The sequence below is a fragment of the Gracilinanus agilis genome, chromosome 6 (genome assembly GCF_016433145.1).
Source record: "Gracilinanus agilis isolate LMUSP501 chromosome 6, AgileGrace, whole genome shotgun sequence".
Lineage (NCBI taxonomy): Eukaryota > Metazoa > Chordata > Mammalia > Didelphimorphia > Didelphidae > Gracilinanus > Gracilinanus agilis.
Genome location: NC_058135.1, coordinates 44,914,711 through 44,935,154, shown reverse-complemented (window position 1 = coordinate 44,935,154; position 20,444 = coordinate 44,914,711). Strand labels below are relative to the sequence as shown.

The window sequence follows — 20,444 nt, the reverse complement described above, 5'->3', positions numbered from 1 at the left end:
AAGAAAAATGTATGATCTCACCTATCTGGCAGCTTTATGTGAATTGTAGATCCAAAACAAGCTGTTAAAAGGCTGACTTGGGTATAGTAACAAAAGTAAAGGAAAAGTCAAGAAAATTTAAGAAGACTGAGGGCACTAGTCACATCCTTAGGGTCAGCCAAAATATAAAAGGGAAAAATGGGAAAGATTATTGTTGGACTGGATATTTAAAGTTTGGTTGCCAGGAATCGATTACTCAATTACAAAATAAAAGACCCAAGTCAGGATGACTTTTATGGTGGTTTATTTACAATTAGGAAGGTTGAAGGTAGGGAAAATGAGAGAGAGAAACCCTGGCCTGAACTGGAGGCCTGAACCAGGTAGGGCTTCAGAGGCCCCAGCAGACGGGGCCAGAAGTGAATTTAACGAGGCTTCTAGCCACAAGGCCTCCTCTAAGATGAGAGGCCTCTTGAGGCTGGAGCCTCCAGAAACACCAAGGGAAAGAGAGTCAGCCTTCAGCCTAACTTACCCACGTGACAATTCAAAGGGAAGCAGTCTGAGGTTTCACTCAAGTTGAAAAAGCCAAAAAGCCACTTGCAGAAAGTTACCATCATATTTAAAAGATAGCAGTTTTTGTCACTTCCTGCATCCACCTCCAGTTTTATGTGGACAAATGGCAGCCTCAGCCCTGTTTTGGACTTCCCAGAGGGCAGTCACTTGTTTTTGATTTGTTACTTACTATCACATGTGGGTCACAGACCTCCCCTTCCCACTTAATTCTAAGTTGGATGGGGTGACATTATTCCTTGTGGCTAAAATCTAAAGAATGAATGAGGGTGAGCTAATTTCATTTACACAATGCTTAGTAACCATCAACAAAAACAAAAAATATTTAAATAAACTGCAAAAAAAAAATTATGTGCAAAACCACAAGCTCCAGATTGTTTACAATTTTAAAAAAATGATTATATATGTGTGCTAATATAAACATCCTCAAGGTCCCATTTATGTTGTGGCAAAATGGTATGTTAAGTGTTGCAAAGAATATCAATAATATGGAAATAGGTCCTGATCAATGACACATGTAAAACCCAGTGGAATTGCACATCAGCTATGGGAGGGGGGAGGAGGAGGAGAGGGAAAGAGCACAAATCTTGTAACCATGGGGAAAAAAAAATCCTAAATTAATTAATTAAATAAAAACCCCCAAATTTACGTATAAATAAATAAATAAATGAATGTTTGCAGGGGTAAACCTGACTTCTGCAAAGGAGACCCATTTAAGGAAGAATGCAGATACACTTCAGAGAATCTAAAAGGAACTTCAATTTTTTAAAAAAAAATGAATTTTTTAAATCACTGTTTAAAGAACATGAAAATAGTTAAGATACTGTGTATGATGAACTTTCAAAGAGCTCAAATCCGAATAGTGATTGAGCACCAGTTATAAAGCAGAAGTATAAACCTAGGGGCAGCTGGGTAGCTCAGTGGAGTGAGAGTCAGGCCTAGAGACAGGAGGTCCTAGGTTCAAATCTGACCTCAGACACTTCCCAGCTGTGTGACCCTGGGCAAGTCACTTGACCCCCATGGCCCACCCTTACCACTCTTCCACCTATGAGACAATACACAGAAGTACAAGGGTTTAAAAAAAAAAAAAAGTATAAACCTGAACATATTCTTCACCCTTGAAAGTAAGAAAGGAAAGAGTGGCGACTCCTTTCGTTTTAAACTCTTATTTGTATATACTACTTGTCTGATACAGTCGTTAAGTGGCCAGTATAAAGGAGGTCCATTGCCCCCCATAGTTATCACCGCCTGCCTTTTGGGTACTATAGTGGCCTTTCTGTCTGGGAGAATGTTTGTACTTCTTTATTTTATTAAGAGAACTTCTAGTTCCTTCATACAAAGCCACATACACTTGCCTGAGGGATTATATCTATACCCCCTCTCTGCTAGGGTGCCATAACTTGTCCCTATGTATATAACCTTCATAGAGGACCTTAGTTGTCTAAAATATACGTATGTATGAAACTATATATTAGACAAATAGTCTACATATAGATTGTTGATATAGACATAATTCTTCAAGTAACTAACTCAAGTACTAAATAAATCAAGAAAACTTTAAATTTTTCTTTTTTTTTTTTTAAACCCTTACCGCCCCTCTTAGAATCACTACTGTGTATTGATTCCAAGGCAGAATTGTAGTAAGAGCTAGGCGATGGGGGTTAAGTGACTTGCCCAGGGATACCCAGTTAGGAAGTTTCTGAGGCCAGATTTGAAAAAACTTCTAATTCTATTTCAACATTTTAAAGCAATTTAAAGGATGTGAACTATATTTTATTTGTCAGAGACAATGGGAAATTGGAAAGATAAGTTGGAAGGTAGGACATGATATAGTTTGATTAACACTATATCAACAATCTATATGTAGACTATTTGTCTAATATATAGCCTTAAGTTTGGGATGAATATCTCAGAATATCCACAAGGTGGATAATTAACCTAGATATTAGACAAGTGACTACATCTACTTATTCATTATCATTACTTTTTGTGTCTTACAGTGACGTATGGGATGGTGAGTTCCAGCATGTACTACTACACTAGGGTCATGTCACAGCTTTTTCTAGAAACACCTGTGTCAAAAATGGAGAAGACAAATTTTAAAACACTCTCCACCATGGAAGACTTCTGGAAGGTATTTGAAAATAATTCTCTGTATCACTGAAAATTAGCATTTGTCTTTATCAGTCTGATTAAACAGTCACCAGTGGTAGTTCCTTTCATTGAGGAATCTGCACAAAGTGGAAGAGCACAAGATTTAGAGTCAGAACCAGTGGCTAAATCTCAGCTCTGCCAGAGATTGGTCTGTGGTTCTGTGTATCGCTGAACTAAGATCATTCTAAGGGTCTGTCCTGATCTAAGTCTATGATATAATGAGACTTCCTCCTTATGGTCTCTCACTGTAGTCTGAGATCTTATGAGTGTCTTTGGATGCCATTTCATACCACTAGACTAAATGAAAACCCCATTGTTATCTTCATATGAACTGCTCTCCAGCCACACTCCCCTACCTTATATTGGTGGAGTGGATCTTTTAAAAACCCAAATGTAGTACTACCAAGTCTACTATTTTAGTGTGGTTGTTGTTCAGTTGTTTCAGTCATGTCTGACTCTTCATGACCCCATCTGGGGTTTTCTTGTCAAAGATACATTTTAGATTGACCATTTCCTTCTTTAGCTCATTTTACAGATGAGGAAACTGAGGCAAAATTAAGTTATTTGTCCAGGGTCACATAGCTAATAAATATCTGTGGCACTCAATCCACTGTACCAGTCTAGAAAATGAAATTAGCCTGGCATAACATTTTATAATTTTCCCTTCAGCTATACCAGTGGTTCCCAAACTTTTTTGGCCTACCGTTCCCTTTTCACAAAAAATATTACTTAGCCCCCTGGAAATTAATTTTTTTTAAATTTTAATAGCAATTAATAGGAAAGATAAATGCCCCTGTGGCCATCACCGCTCCCCTGGATCGCTGGATCCCTGGATACTACCAGGGGGTGGTAGCGCCCACTTTGGGAATTACTGAGCTATACTGACTGTTTGGTCATTATTTCCTTTACTAGCTGCTCACATACTATCCCTTTAATAACATATTCTAGAATTTTGCTACGAACCAAAACCATGCTTTATTGGCATATAGTTGGCAGATGTTATTGTTTTTTTCTATTAAAAAACTGGATAATTAAAAATGCAATCTTACCTAAATTAATTTACTGATTCAATGCCATAGCAATCAAACTACCCCAAAATTATTTTATTTCATAGGACTAGGAAAAAAATAATAAAATTCAGTTAGAAGAACAAATAGCCAAGAATTTCGTATTTTTGGCCATTTGTTCTAAGTATGAAGGAAGGAGGCCTAATAAAACCCCAAAACATACACCAAAATAAACAAGTGAAAAATGATATACTTTCATCTTCATTCCTACTCTAACAGTTCTTTCTCCAGAGGTAGATAGCATTCTATTTCATAAATTTCTCAGAATTGTCCTAGATCATTGGGATCATTGTACTGCTGAGAGTAGCTAAGTCTATCACATTTGATCATTCCACAATATTGCTGTTGCTGTGTTCATTGTTTTCCTGGTTCTTCTTATTTCACTCTGCATCAGTTCATGTCAGTCTTTCCAGCTTTTAGAAAGAATTTTTAATAATTGTTTTCTGACATTTTAGGATTCAGATTTTCTCCCTCCCTCCCTCCTCTCTCCTCCTCAAGGCAGTAAATAGTCTGATATAGGCTTACCAGTTCTTTCATGCAATACATATTTCCATATGCCTTATGCTATGACAGAAGACATATCACACAGACAATAAAAAAACTCATGAAGGAAATAAAGTGAAAAATGGCATGCTTTGATCTGTGATTATATTCCAACAATTCCTTCTTTGGCTGTGGATAGCAACTTTTACCATGTGAAACTTGAAATTTTTAAGGAGGATGTTAAAAATTGTTTTTATATGTAATTGGAAAAATAAAATATACATTTTTTTCAAAAGTCAAAAAAAAGTTCAAAAGGGTAGTTAAGTATCAATGGATAGAATTCCAGGCCTATAGTTCAAATGTGGCTTCAAATACTTTCTAGTTCTGTGACCCTGTTTAATCCACTTAAACCCAATTGCCTAGCCCAGTGATGGAGAACCTATGGCATGGGTGCCAAAAATGGCACGCAGGGCACTCTCTGTGGGCATGTGGCTGCTCTCCTCTCCCCCTCCCTTCTACACCCCCCCCCCCCACCTGAGTTCATTTCTAGAAAGGCAGAGGGACTCAGGCAGAGCTGCTCCCTTCCCCTTCTCCATCATAGCTGATGATATTTTTTTACATTCCCCCACCCCTCTGCCCAGCAGCCCAATGGGAGCACAAAGTGGCTAAAGTGGGTGACTCACAGGCAGCAGAGTTAGAGGGGAGCAGAGTGCTTAGGCCACACCCTTCCTCCACTCTACACTCCCTGAGGACATTCCTCACTTCCCCCTCCCCCTGCCCAGCAGCCCAATGGGAGCGCTTCCTCCCTCCCCTGTGTGGGGTAAAGGGGAGAGGGCAGAGCACACCCAGCATGTGGTCTGGGAGTTAGAGGAGCAGGGCTTGGCACTCCATCTCTAAAAGGTTCACCATCACTGAAATAAGCAATATAAAATATTTTAAAATCATTGAAGTAGTGACCTCTTAGAACTGCTTTGAATATTTCTTATCTAATATTTAGTAATTAGTAAGTGCACACTGGACACTCAGTCAGAGAGGAGGAACATGGCATGCCATCTGTGGGGAAGGACATAGCACCCAGTCTGAGAGGTGGGATGGGGGCAGGCCCTGGCACTCCATCTCTAAAAGGTTCGCCGCCTGGCTCTGGCCCTTCTATCTTAGAGTTGTTACTAGAAAGTAAGGATTTTTTTTTTTGAAAGCCAAAATTTCATCTGGTTTTTGTGATTTGCAAACAACTTATAAGGAATATAGTGTTAACGTTTACAATCAAAAAGGAATTTCTTCTAGCAGAGCATTCGTTTAGAAAGATTCTTCAAATTGATTTAAAGCAGGAAAGAAAATGGAGGTGAAATGGGATTTTGAACTTTTTTTTAATAAAATTTTATTTTTAAAATAGGCAATGTTAATAATCCTATATTACAGAAGATAAAATGTGATAGACTTTGCTTAACAAGTACCCATGTTCCCGCTTCCACCACCCAGGGACCCAGGGGGCATGGGATAAGCAAGAGGTCAGGGTGAGAAGTCAGGAAAGAACAGAACCCAGCCCTGGATCTCCAGGGCTTTATATACCCTTGGCCCAACTGGCAGTTGGTACTTGCCCTGTGGCTCATGCCACAGTCAACATTCCAACCAGGGCAACTGACAGGTTGCCCCAAGCCAGCATGGCAATGTTAATAATCCTATATTACACATCCCACAATGCTTCAGTTACTATGTACAGTGTTCTCCTGGTTCTGCTCATTTCACTCCACACCTGTTTATGTTAAGCTTTTATTGAAAGCATTGGTTGATTCTTTCACTTTAAACATTGACTACAGTACCAAAATGTTAAAATTAATAGGGAAGTATATAGTACAGTTGAGTACAGAGAAGTTAAATATCTTAATGGTTTGAAGATAATAATTGAAGTAGGTAAATACAGTGATGAATACATTTTAAATGTGGCTAACATAGATTCTTGGAAAAGATGGCTTTTAGAACCTACATTTCCAAGAAAAAAAATATTTAATCTATATTTAAAATGTTGGCTCCAACTGACACTTTTATTAGGATGTAATAAAGAAGAGCATTTGACATTTAAACCAATGCTTGTTTGTCACCCTTGAAATCTTTGAACTCTCTACATTGATCACTTCCATTTATAAGAAAATGAATTTCACTAAAGCCATTTTTGAAAGTTAAAAGAATTTGTAAGTTATTTTAACTCAACTGTTAAAAAATATTACAAGGACAACAGTTTCGCAATTAAAATTATTACTGATTTTAGATAATGTCCCAAGTCACCCAAGTACACTTGGCTCACTGAGAGAGAATGTAAAAGTCATTTTTTTTTAACGACCTAATATAGCATCTTTATTTTAGTCCATAGACTAAGGATTTATTGCAACTGAGGTCTTCTACGCAGAAAAAAAAAACCTTTGAACAAACAATTTGTTAAAACTTAGAAACAACTTTGCAGTTTCCTTAACTGACTTCTGGAAAAAATTATAGTATCAAAAGCATTCACCATCTTGGCAAGAAATGACTGAAATCACTGTTTGTAGATGTGGAAGCACATTTTGCCACATTGTGCAAATAATAATTTTATAAGTTTTCCTCCCAAATGCAGACTTGTTATAGAAGAAAAAATAATATTGGAAGGCAAGTTTGGCTCTGATAAACTAGAAAATGGCAATGTTTAGAAATTGTTGGATATGCGTTTGGGAGAATTAACAGATTGTCATCTTCATTTAGATAAACAAGTGTTTAAGGAAGCTATCTGATGCTGAAAAAAGTACCAATGAAGGGAGCCACTCTCAAAGAATTTAAAGATATCTTTCAATAGGTAGAAGTCATGAAGCAAAAAATTATGGATGATACATTTATATATCATTTTTAGAAGGACAGTTCTGTCTATTTCTAAATAGTAGAATATTTTAAATGACAAAATGATGTTTTTGTTATAGCATATTTCTTATATTATTATATTTTGTTATATATATCTTTCCTTTGGTATTTGAACATCTTGAGTTCAGAGTCTTTTTGTCTTTTTTTTTTTATCCATAGCATTTATTATGCTATAAATAATATATTTTTTATTATACTAAGCATGGGCTTGGCACATAGTAAGCATTTATCAATTTATAAATGAATATTTTAGTGAGTAAATAAATAAAAGCTAGCCTTTATGTAGCTCCTTAAGGTTCGCAAAGGAGTTTACAAATATTATTTCATTTTATCCTCACAATAGTCTTGGAATACTATTATGATCTCCATTTTAAAGATAAGGAGACTAAGGTAGGAAGAATGACTTGCCTAGGGTCATATAGCTAGTAAGTGTTTAGGGTCATATTTGAACTCGGGCCTTCTTGATTCTAGGTCCAACACTCTACCACTTATTTGCCACTCTCAGCAGGATGTGGCAAGACCCGTTCTTTTAGTCAGTTCTTCCTAGCAGTAAATAATAATGCTTGCTCTGTGATCTGTTCCTAGAACCATTCTAAAATCACTGCTGGTCCCATTTCTGACAATTCATCTTAGATCTAATTTTGAGGTCTCTTCTGACCCATTAGGAGTATTAGCCCTGATCTAACCTACTGCACCAGAGTAGGGCCTCTAATATGAAATTATTACTTTCTTTTTCATGGTGAGAAACTAAAAGTGGACATTTTTTCAGCTAAGCCATATATCAATATAATAAAAATAACAATATAACCAAATTAATTTATACTTTCTATGCTATATCAATCAAATTCCCAATGAGATATTTATTTATTTATAAATGTATAAAACTATAAAATGACAATACATTTGTGAAGAACAATAGAGCTAAAATATCAAAGAAATGATGAAAATTAAGGATGAAGGAGGAATAGCCCTTCAGACCTCAGATTAATAGAGTAACACAGTCATCAAAAACCATCTGGTATTGGTTAAAAAATAGAGAAATGAACAAAACAGATTAAACAAAGGAGAATCAGAAAAGCATAGAATTCAATAGAAAATATAAATTACCTAGAAAAAACTCCCTCTTTGATATATGATTAGATAACGGTTCTGATAAAAACTGCTGGGAAAAGTGGAAAAGTGGTAGAAATTCAACTTAGATTAATACCTACATGCCACAATATGTTCTAAACAGATATGAGACCTTAATATTTAAAAATTAGAAGAGAAACATATCATATACCTCTCAAAGCTGTGTGTAAGAGATGTATTCTTAGCCAAATAAGAGTTAGAAGGAGAAAATAGATAACTTCAATTACTTGAAACTGAAAAGCTTCTGCACAGACAAAATTAGTGTATTGTGGATAAGAAGGGAAGTGGTCAAATGCCGGGGGGGAGAGGGGGCGGACATTTTATCAAATATCTGATGAAAATTTGAAGTCAAAGATATATAAACAATTAATAAATACATATGAGTAATAGCCATTACCCTCAGTAGATAAGTGGTCAAATGATATGAGCAAACAGTTTGCAAAGGAAGAATTCAAAAGTATTCACAACTACATGAAATAATGTTCTAAATCATTAATAATAAGAGAAATGCAAATCACAATAACCATTAGGTTCACCTGACACACTGGAAGTTGGCAAAAATAACCAGAAAATGACAATAGTCAATGTTATTGAAAGATAGGCACATTAACTCATTGTTGGTGGAACTATAAAATGATACAACTATTTTGGAAAACAATTTGGAATTGTACAAATAAAGTGACTAAAATATCCATAGCCCTAAACCAGTCTCCATTACTGGATTTATATCCCAAGAAAGGTCTCACTTTAAAAAATGTCTACACATACACCAAAATATTTATTGTAGCACTTTTTGTGATAGGTAAGAACTGGAAACAAAATGGATGTTCATTGATTGGGGAATAACTAAATAAACTGGAGTGCATGAATGTAATGGAATATTACTGTACTATAAGAAATGAAGTATATGATGAATACAGAGAAGCATGGAAAGGTCTATATGAACTGATGCAAAGTAAGCAGATTCGAACAATATACACAGTAATGATATAAATGGAAAGAACAACTACACATGAAAAAATCAAAAGTAAGCATGCCAAAATTATAAAAGTTAAGCAGCATTCATATATTATGTAAATGATTATCAAAAATTGGGAAACAAAGTAAAAAAGTAGAACTATAATATAATTAATTAATATTAATTCAAAAATTCTAACTAAAATCCTATAAGATTACAATTCATCCAAAACAATCATCCAAGTTGTAATTAAAACTAAAACATACCAAAACACATGATAATCAGATAAATTATATGCACAGGCCATTTTTGATGTAGCAAAATGTATCTAAAATCAGAAGCAACACTATATGCAATTGGGATACACTTAAAGCTTTCCCACTGAAAAGAAGAATAAAATAAGAATGTTCACTTACCCCACTATTATATAGTTCCAAAAATACAAACAATAATATTTTAGCAGTAAGACAAGAGAAAGAAACTAAAGGCATAAAGACGAGGAAAGAGGAAATAAAATTATCTCCATTCACTTATGATGTAATGGTTTGCTTAGAAAATCCTACACTAAGATAAAAATCCTATAGCTTGATAAGTGAGATACATCACTGTTGCAAGCTACAAAATAAGCTAATAAAAATCAATATTTTTACATTAAGACAAAAACCAAGAGACAATATAGAGAAATGAAAATACCATTCAAAGTAACTACAAAATGCTAATGCATAAAATATTTGAGGACAGCACTACTAAAGTGTACAAAATAGTTGTATATATTGTAGTGCAAAAGGGTGCATATCAACCCTGCAACGCCTTACTGCAAAGTTGAAAAAGGGCTTAGAATCCTGAGGTTAGTGAGTTGACCCTGGGACTTGATAAGAGTGGGAGGGTCAACTGAGCTCTGTTCTTTAGGCTGAAAACCTGGCCTATATTCTGCAGCTTTTCTCTTAAAATTGGTTAGCTTAAATATTTCCTTTAGATCTCCCAAACCTTCTTTATTCCCAATCATCATTTTCCCTTCCTAAATTTCTTGGGGTTTTGAAAGGAGGGTGGATCTTGGGCTTAGCTTTCAAACTTGGTAGATATAGTTTCCCTGTAGTCAAATAGGGCTTACCCTTGTTACAAATTACCTCTTGAATCATTATATCCAACTTTCCTAATCCTATAGGCTACAAAACCCTTTGGGGCTGAGTTAGGCAGGTACTATCTCAGTCTCACATTCCTGTCTCCCTCCCCCACCTGAAGCTTTCTCTAGGCGGCTGTTAGAGTTACCTTGTACTCCTCCAACCCTTCCAATCAACCCTAAAAATCAATAAACCCTGTTTGTCACTTAATCAAACCTTTGGCTAGTTCATTAGTTGATTGATAAGAGAGAAAGAAGGGGAGAAAGGAATAATATTGTCTCTGGGTCCTAAGGGAATTGGAGGTGTCCGTTTTGGAGGAAGTGTAATCTCATTACTTTCTCTGAGCTATTCCTTTGTGAATCTGAGAAACTGAGTAGAAGCCCTCTAGTCAGTTTCAAGCCATTCTTGGCTGGCCCTAAACTTTGTCTGTAGAAGTGCCTTTCCTACTTGAAGGGCTCAGTCTTGTTTCCCTTTAGTGTCTCTGTCTCAAACCTGAGGCCCAGTCTGAGTCTCTCAGGCTGTAGCTGTCTGCTCTTAAAACTCTTTATACCTCCGTGTTTATATTCCCTAAACTCAGTCATTCCCTTACTTCTCCTACCACCTCAATCTACCACCTTCACCATTGTATCTTTGTTATATATTTACTGCCTTAGGGATCCACAAACCCCTATCCACAGTGCCTTATCCCTATTCACATTACCTTTAGTCCTTTACCTGCCTTATCCCCTATTGCAATCTTACCTAGCCTTAATCTCCCTATTACCTCTAGCCTATTCCCATATTACAACCACTTTATTACCCCACTAGCATAATCCCCTTATAACAAGATTCAATTTCAAAGTGTTCTTTAAAGAAATAAAGAACAAGAAACCAAAATCCTACCATATGTTGTCTACAAGAAACACATATGAGGCGTGTAGACACACACAACTTTAAGGTTAAGGGCTTGAGCAAAATCTTTTGGGCGTCAAATGAAAAAAAAGAAGGCAGGAGTGGCTATTATGATCTCTGACAAAGCCAAAGTAAAAATAGATATGATTAAAAAAGACAGGGAAGGTCATTACATCCTGATTAAAGGCAGTATAAACAATGAGGAAATAACACTGCTCAATATATATGTACCAAGTGGTATAGCATCCAAATTCATAAAGGAGAAACTGGCAGAGCTCAAGACGGAAATAGATAGTAAAACCATAATAATGGGAGATCTAAATATTCCTCTTTCAGATCTAGATAAATCAAACCAAAAAATAAATAAGAAAGAGGTAAGAGAGGTGAATGAAGTCCTAGAAAAATTAGATTTGATTGATATGTGGAGAAAAATAAATAGGGACAAAAAGGAATACAACATCTTTTCAGCTGCACATGGTACATTCACAAAGATTGACCATGTAATAGGGCATAGAATCATTGCAAACAAATGCAAAAGAGCAGATATAATAAATGTAACCTTCTCAGATCATAATGCAATAAAAATAATAATTAGTAAGGGCACCTGGACAGGCAAATCAAAAACCAATTGGAAGTTAAACAATATGATTCTCCAAAACCAATTTGTCAAAGAAGAAATCATAGAAACAATCAACAATTTCATTGAAGAGAATGACAATGATGAGACATCCTACCAAACTCTGTGGGATGCAGCCAAGGCAGTACTCAGGGGGAAATTTATATCCTTGAGTGCTTATATTAACAAATTAAGAAGGGCAGAGATTAATGAATTGGGTATACAACTCAAAAAATTAGAAAGCGAGCAAATTAAAAACCCCCAGATGAAAACTAAATTGGAAATACTAAAAATTAAGGGAGAAATTAATAAAATCGAAAGTAAAAGAACTATTGAATTAATAAATAAGACTAGAAGCTGGTATTTTGAAAAAACAGATAAAATAGACAAAGTACTAGTCAATCTAATAAGAAAAAGGAAAGAAGAAAACCAAATTGACAGTATTAGAGATGAAAAGGGAGACCTCACCTCTAATGAAGAGGAAATTAAGGCAATCATTAAGAACTATTTCGCCCAATTATATGGCAACAAATATAATAATTTAGGAGATATGGATGAATATTTACAAAAATATAAATTGCCTAGATTAACAGCAGAAGAAATAGAATACCTAAATAATCCCATATCAGAAATAGAAATTGAACAAGCCATCAAAGAACTCCCTAAGAAAAAATCACCAGGACCTGATGGATTCACAAGTGAATTCTATCAGACATTCAAAGAGCAACTAATCCCAATACTATACAAATTATTTGATATGATAAGCAAAGAAGGAGTCCTGCCAAATTCATTTTATGACACAAATATGGTACTGATTCCAAAGCCAGGTAGACCAAAAACAGAGAAAGAAAACTATAGACCAATCTCCCTAATGAACATAGATGCAAAAATCTTAAATAGAATATTAGCAAAGAGACTCCAGCAAGTAATTAAGAAGATCATCCACCATGATCAGGTGGGATTTATACCAGGAATGCAAGGATGGTTCAACATGAAGAAAACCATCCACATAATTGACCATATCAACAGTCTAACAAACAAAAATCACATGATTATCTCAATAGATGCTGAAAAAGCCTTTGACAAAATACAGCATCCATTCCTATTGAAAACACTGAAAAGTATAGGAATAGAAGGACCTTTCCTAAAAATAATAAACAGTATATACCTAAAACCATCAACAAGCATTATATGTAATGGGGATAAATTATAAGCCTTCCCAATAAGATCAGGAGTGAAACAAGGATGCCCATTATCACCTCTATTATTCAACATAGTACTAGAAACACTAGCAGTAGCAATTAGAGAAGAAAAAGAAATTGAAGGTATCAAAATAGGCAATGAGGAGACTAAGCTATCACTCTTTGCAGATGATATGATGCTATACTTAAAAAATCCTAGAGAATCAACTAAGAAGCTGGTAGAAATAATCAACAACTTTAGCAAAGTTGCAGGATACAAAATAAATGCACATAAATCATGAGCATTTCTATATATTTCCAACACATTAGAGCAGCAAGAGGTAGAAAGAGAAACACCATTTAAAATAACCCTAGACAATATAAAATACTTGGGAATCTATCTACCAAAACAAACACAGCAATTATACAAAAACAATTACAAAACACTTTCCAAACGAATAAAACTGGATCTCAACAATTGGAAAGCCATTAACTGTTCATGGGTAGGACGAGCTAACATAATAAAAATGAACATTCTACCCAAATTAATTTACCTATTTAGCGCCATACCTTTCAAAGTACCAAAAAACTTCTTTACTGAATTAGGAAAAACTATAACAAATTTCATTTGGAATAACAAAAGATCAAGAATATCAAGGGAAATAATGAAAAAAAATGTGAAGGAAGGGGGCCTAGCAGTACCAGATATTAAATTATACTTTAAAGCAGCAGTCATCAAAACAATATGGTACTGGCTAAGAGACAAAAGGGAGGATCAGTGGAATAGACTTGGGGTAAATGATATCCACAAGACAGTGTATGATAAACCCAAAGAGCCCAACTTTTGGGACATGAATCCACTATTTGACAAAAACTGCTGGGAAATTTGGAAAACAATATGGGAGAGATTAGGTTTAGATCAACATCTCATACCCTACACCAAGATAATATGGGTGGGGGGACAGCAGGTGGTGAAGGGGAAAGTAGGAGCTTGAATCATGTAACCATGTTAAAAATGAATATTAATAAATGATTTTAAAAAAATAAAGTCATTTGCCTAGAAAAAAAAGAAATAAAGAACAATTTAAATGGAAGAATATTCATATGTCATGACTGAGCAATGCCAACATAACAATGATAATACTACCAATGTTAGCTTACAGTGTTAATGCTATGCCAGTCAAATTTTAAAAGGGATGCTTCACTGAACTGTACAAGATAATAAAATTTTTTTGGAGAAAAAAATCTAGACTATCAAGGGAATTGACAAAGACATAAGGATAAAGGAAGGCAGTAGCACCTTAAAACTTACATTTTAAAGCAGTACTCAACTAGTTTAAAAATTGAGGCTAAGAGAGAACCAGCAACAAAATCCAGTATTCAATAAAGTGGAAAATATATTACTTTAGAAAGAACTCTATTTCTTTCTTCTGGGAAAACAAAAAAGTTGTTCATCAGAAATTTATCTTAGACTAACATGTTACACCATGTTCCACATTAAATTCAAGTGGATATTATATTGTTTCCTATTCCCCCTCAAAAAAAAAAAACAGAAGAAAAGGAAATGATACAATTTTCATAGCTATGTTTAGGAAATTGCTCTTAACCAAATAACAGATAGAGGCAATTAACAAAAAATAAAATAGGTAACTTTGACTTACATGAAAAAGAAAAGCTTCTGTACAAACAAAATTAATACATATGGAATGAGAAGGGAAGTGATTGAATGGGGGAAAATCTTTGAATCATATATTTTGGTATCCAGCATATATATATATATACATATATATATATATATGTTTTCATTCAGTCATTTCAGTTATGTCTGACTCTTTGGAATCCTACTTGGGTTTTCTTAGCAAAAATACTGGAGAGGTTTTGTCACTTCTTCTTCAACTTATTTTATCAATGAGGAACTGAGGCATAGAGAATTAAGTGACTTGCCCAGAATCACACAGCTAGTAAACAGACTTGAGGACTTTAGACCTGGCATATTATCCACTGCACCACCTAGCTGCCCATATAATCTATTGACAATAGTGTATCTCCTACCCCGTACTCCAATAGCAGTTTACCCATTAGAGATTTGGACTGTGTGTGTGTGTGTGTGTGTGTGTGTGTGTGTGTGTGTGTGTGCAGCCAAAAGCCATTTCCAAGTAGATAAGTGATCAAATGCTATGAAGTTTTCAATAGAAAAATTGCAAATCATTAACAACCCTATGAAAGAATGTTCCAAATCATTAAACTGCAAATGTTCCATATCATAAAACTGCAAATCCGAATAACCATAAAGTTGCACCTTGCATCTTGCAAATTGACAAAAAATGACAAAGAGAGTGTAATGGTTAGAATGAGTTTGACTAAATTATGAGAGTAAAAAATGTTGTGGTCGCCATTTATAGAAATTCACCCTCAAGTCACAAGATTGTTAATAGCTCTAATAGCTTTATTATAGTAAGATAAAGATAATAAGGGAGGGAAATATAGAAAGGAGGTAAAGAATTACCTAGCCTAACAACTGAAAGACTAACAACCCAGAACCTGTCTCCAAATCTCAGCCTCAGAAACAATCCTCTCCCTGCTTCTTGCTGGGTCTCACCTTATATGCCATTCCCTTCACCCACTAGCTCTCCTACATCATACAATTCCTCAATTAGCCTGGCACCACCCAGGGGGGCAGTGCCTGTGGGATCAATTCCCTGTTTGCTGATTGACCCAAATTTAAAGCAAATGGAAGGTAAGTCTAAATCTCTGGTTGATCAAATCAAAATACAAATTCCCTTCTCACAATAGCAATAGTCAGTGTTGGAGTGGCTGCTTTTTATATTTATATAATATAATACTTTAAAGCATTGTTTTGGAGTTGTGGATCAGTATAACCATTTTTGGGTAGCAGTTTGGAATTATGTAGATAGATTAACTAAAATACTTCTAATTCAGAGATTTGACTACTTCATATATACATATACATATACTAGGCTTATACTCCAAGGAGGTCATTGATAAGAAGAAGTTCCCTATATATATCATAAATATACCATATAATATAACAAAATATTTATAGCAGAAATTTTGTGATAGTAAAGAATTAGAAACAAGAGATATGCATTGATTGGGGAATGGCTAAACAAACTGCATGTGAATGTAATAGAATATTAGTGTGTTTTCAGAAATGATGAACATGATGAATACAGAGAAATATGGAAAGATTTACATAACATGATGAATAATGAAATAAGCAAATCCAAGAAAATAATATATAAAATAACCACAGCAGTGTAAATGGAAGGAACAATCACAAAAATGAATATTGCCAAGTTAGAAAGAAAAAATATGGGGCCAAATAAGAGAAATGTAAAAACACTCCTATCATCTCTCCTTCCCCTGTGCAGAAGTGGAAGGTCTGCAGGTGATACAATGTATATATTTTCAGACTTCTTATATATTCATTAGTTTTCTTGATTCTTATTCTCTTCCCCTTTTTTTCTTTAAAAATATTATTTAGTATATAAAGTGGTTCTTTGTGAGTAGCAGTAGGAAGGCTACTGGGAGAAATTCTGGTAAAATAGAAAACAAAGGGTCAGGCAAGATAAAGATCGCATTGAATGACCTTGACCTCGGTAAAAGGAAAGCCAGTTATTTATTCTGTCCAGAAGGAACTAGGACTTTATTAGTATTGAAAATATTTAGAATAACCACTATGAGAAAGGTACCAGATCATCTATAAATGTTGAGATGAAAGATTTGTTGGACAGCAGTAAAGACTTTTGTTGAAATTTGATGACATTTGTCTTTTAAGTGTTTAAAAACATTTCCCACCCCTCACAACCACTTTTCAACCTTTCTCTCTATAAATTTTCACAAATTTACTTAGCAAAGCTTTTAGAAAAAAATTTTCAAAGATAAACTTAAATTCAGTCATCATAATTATCATAAATAGTAAAGTTTGAACTGACAAGGTAGTAATGCATAGGAGAGAAAAAGAATCAGAAGGCGAAATGAATCTGTGATTGCTTTTCAGAGTCATGAAAAAAGGCTTATTTTTCCATCAGTAAAAACCTTGTTAATACATGGGATCACAAAACAATTCTGAGGTACTTATGGAAAAGAATGCTACTCACTTCCAGAGAAAGAACTGTTGGAATATAAATGCAGATGAAAACATCTGATTTATCACTTGTTTATTTAGGTATATGATTTGAGGTTTTAGTTTAAAAGATTATTCACTTACAGAAATATGTTTTGCATAATAATACATGTATAATCCAGGTTGAATTCCTTGTCAGCTCTGGGAGGCGGGAGGGAAGAAAGGAAGGAGACAGCATGAATCATATAACTTTGAAAAACTCATGAGGAAATTCATTATTAAAATAAAGATTAAATTTTTTTAAAATACATGGAATCAGAGGTGCTGATCTTATAGAGAAATTAGATTCTTTATTTCGACAGTATTTTTCATTGACTCAAGAATATTCCCATGAACCCAACTCACAAATTCTCTGAATTGTGAAGACAAAGTGCTGACTCTTTTTCCCTCCTTGCCCTGATCCTATTAAATTCACATCCCCAGCCCTAACACCCATCAATGCCAATGGCACTTGCATCTAAAAGCTAGAAAGGACTCTGCTTCATAAGGATATCCAGGAAATGTGATTAGGCCCTGGGAGACAGAGCAGGTCCCCTCTCCTCTTGGTTCCTCAGGAACCTCAGGAAAGGGTATGTTGGGGTTTCAGAATCTCTATCTCTTACAACTTTGTGGGGAACAGTAGGAAGGCTAGTGGAAAAAAATTGGTAATGTAAAAAAAAAAACAAAAGATTAGGCAAGAAAGGTCATATTAGATATCCTCAGTTAAGGGAAATCCAGTTATTTTCTCTTCCAATGACTGCTGGTCCAGAGATTTGGGAGAGATCGAAGCTCCTCAGTTAGAGTTTAGAGTCAGTATAAGGTATGTGCTTGAAATAAAATATTTAGTGTGAGTTGAAAGTTGAGTCTTAGGAAAGTTAAGTGGCAGTACCACTGCCTATTCTTTTAACTTAGGAATAAGGTTTAAAAATCTAGCTTTGGGGATCCAGATACTAATAAGGGCATGAGAAACAAGGGCCTGGGCACAAGAACTAGGGAGACTGATCCCAGTGTATGTAAGAAAATCACAATTGGCATATCCTTGTAGCTGAATTAAAGCTATGTAACTGTGAAAAAAATTCATATCAGTGCAGCTGGATGGCAATTCAGTACTAGAAAGAATCAGAAATAATAGAGAAATAATTATGATCATTCATTTATTTCACCATCCCTCTACCTATATTAGTGTGGTGGACACTCTAATTACTCTGATGGCCACATGGAAATTTTTGGCAGCAGGAAAGGTATTCATTGATATATGGACTTTTCAGATCTTTTCTTTTCTTTTCAGTTCACAGAGGGATCTCTGCTGGATGGCCTCTATTGGGAAATGTGGTACAGCAACAGAACAGGAGCTGAAAACCGTAGTTTCATTTACTATGAGAACCTGCTATTGGGTGTACCTCGAATCCGTCAATTAAAAGTCAGAAATGGGTCTTGCTCTATTCCTCCAGACTTGAGGGAGGAGATTAAAGAATGCTATGATGTCTATTCTGTCAGTAATGAAGAGAGAGCTCCATTTGGTCTTGGACATGGAACAGCGTATGTATTTCTTTCTCACAGACATTTGTGATTTCACTCCTATTTCACCTATATTTTCATTCATTCTTTCAGAAAATAGAAAATGTTGTCAGTAATTTTCTAAGGCATGTAATCAATCCGAGACTTTGCCAAACAGATTCTTACCTTTTTCAGAATGTACCTACCCTCAAGTTTAATTAGCATATTGTCCTTTCAGTCTCTGGATCACAGAACTTACAATTTGGAAGACCAAAGAATCTTCTCTACGATATGACAAATTTTCATCCAACTGTTGCTTGAAAACTTCTAGTGCCAGGATATCCCATTGTACTTGTTTTGAGCCCAAATTTTCCTGATACATACCTACATATTATTTTTAGTACCCTTTGGGGCCAAACAGAAGGACTTCAATTTCTTTTCTGTATGACAGCTCTTTAAAAACTGACTTACAAAGGAAGAGTCAAAGTGGCAGAATAATGAGAAGATGTACAACCTTGTTCTTCCAACAGACATTATCTACAAAGATGTAAAAAATACCAGACAGAATTCTGATTAGGAAATCCAAGAAAAAGTTATAGTGAGTCATTTTTGTAGCTCAGGGAGGACTTAAGAGAGATGCTAAGAATTGATCTGATTAGGAGATCATCATATGCAGAACATGATAGCACCCAGGGTCTGAAAACAGATTTAGAGTTCAGTTCTTATCCTACTCCAATACTCTCCTAAAGTTTTTTTTAAAGAAAAAAAGTAACCCTCTGATAATTAGAATTGACCACAAAGAAACTAATGACTCCATGAGACATCAAGAAATATTAAATTCAAATGACTGAAAAAATAGGAAAAATATGAGGTATCTCATAGCAACAATTGCCTTGGAAAACAGTTTGAGGAGATTTAAATATTATTGGATTACCTAAATGCTTTAACCAAAAGAGCCTTGACAGTATATTTCAAGAAATCATGAAAGAAAACTGCCCAAGTCTCTTAGAATCAGAGGGCAAAGTAGAAATCTACTAATCCTTTCCTGAAAGAGGTTTGATTTGAAAATGAAAATTCAAAAAAATTTTTGAAAATGAAAAAAATAGCCTAAATCCAGAGCTCCTATGTCAAAGGAAAAAGTACCACAAGTATCCAGAAAGAGGTCAAGTACTGAAGAGTCTTTAATCAGGCCACACAAGATTTAGTATTTACTAATATAAAAGGAATGAAGAGCTTCAAACATGATATTCCAGAAGGCAAAAAGTCTAGGCTTGCAATCAAAAATAACTTCTCCAAAGGGAAATAGTATTTTAGTGAAATAGAGGATTTATAAGCCTTTCTAATGAAAAAACTAGAGCTGCATTGAAAATGTGGCATACATATACTGGAGTCAAGAGAAGCATAAAAAAGTAAACATGGATGAAAAATCATAAGGTTGAACTGTTAAATTTTACATTCTTATGTGAAAAGATGATACACATAGCTGTCATCATTAAAGGGTCATAGAGAAGAATTAGAATTAGAAAGAACATTTGGAAGGGATTCTGTTATGTTTTGTTGAACTCAAAAGAAGAATGGAAGGGGTGAGGAAGAACACACTAAGAGGGGAGAGGGTGGAAGGGCAGAGAAAAATGGGGAATATTACCTCATATAAATGAGGTAGACAAAGACAAGTCTGTATAATGAGGAGAAAATCAAGATACGAATGGGCAACATTTGAACCTCAAATATATTCTAGTCAAAGGAGGAAAGAATACACACACACACATACACACACACACACACAC

The 20,444-nt window shown here is 35.0% G+C and overlaps 1 protein-coding gene across 1 annotated transcript in view; it reads left to right on the top strand.

Annotated features, from left to right (window-relative positions):
• The window catches only part of LOC123252229 (alcohol dehydrogenase S chain-like), a 262,791-nt gene that overhangs the window by 236,220 nt on the left and 6,127 nt on the right, over positions 1 to 20,444 (top strand). Inside the window, 1 exon segment of the mRNA XM_044681623.1 lies at positions 18,449 to 18,656. Within this exon segment, the coding sequence (XP_044537558.1) occupies positions 18,449 to 18,656 (208 nt within the window).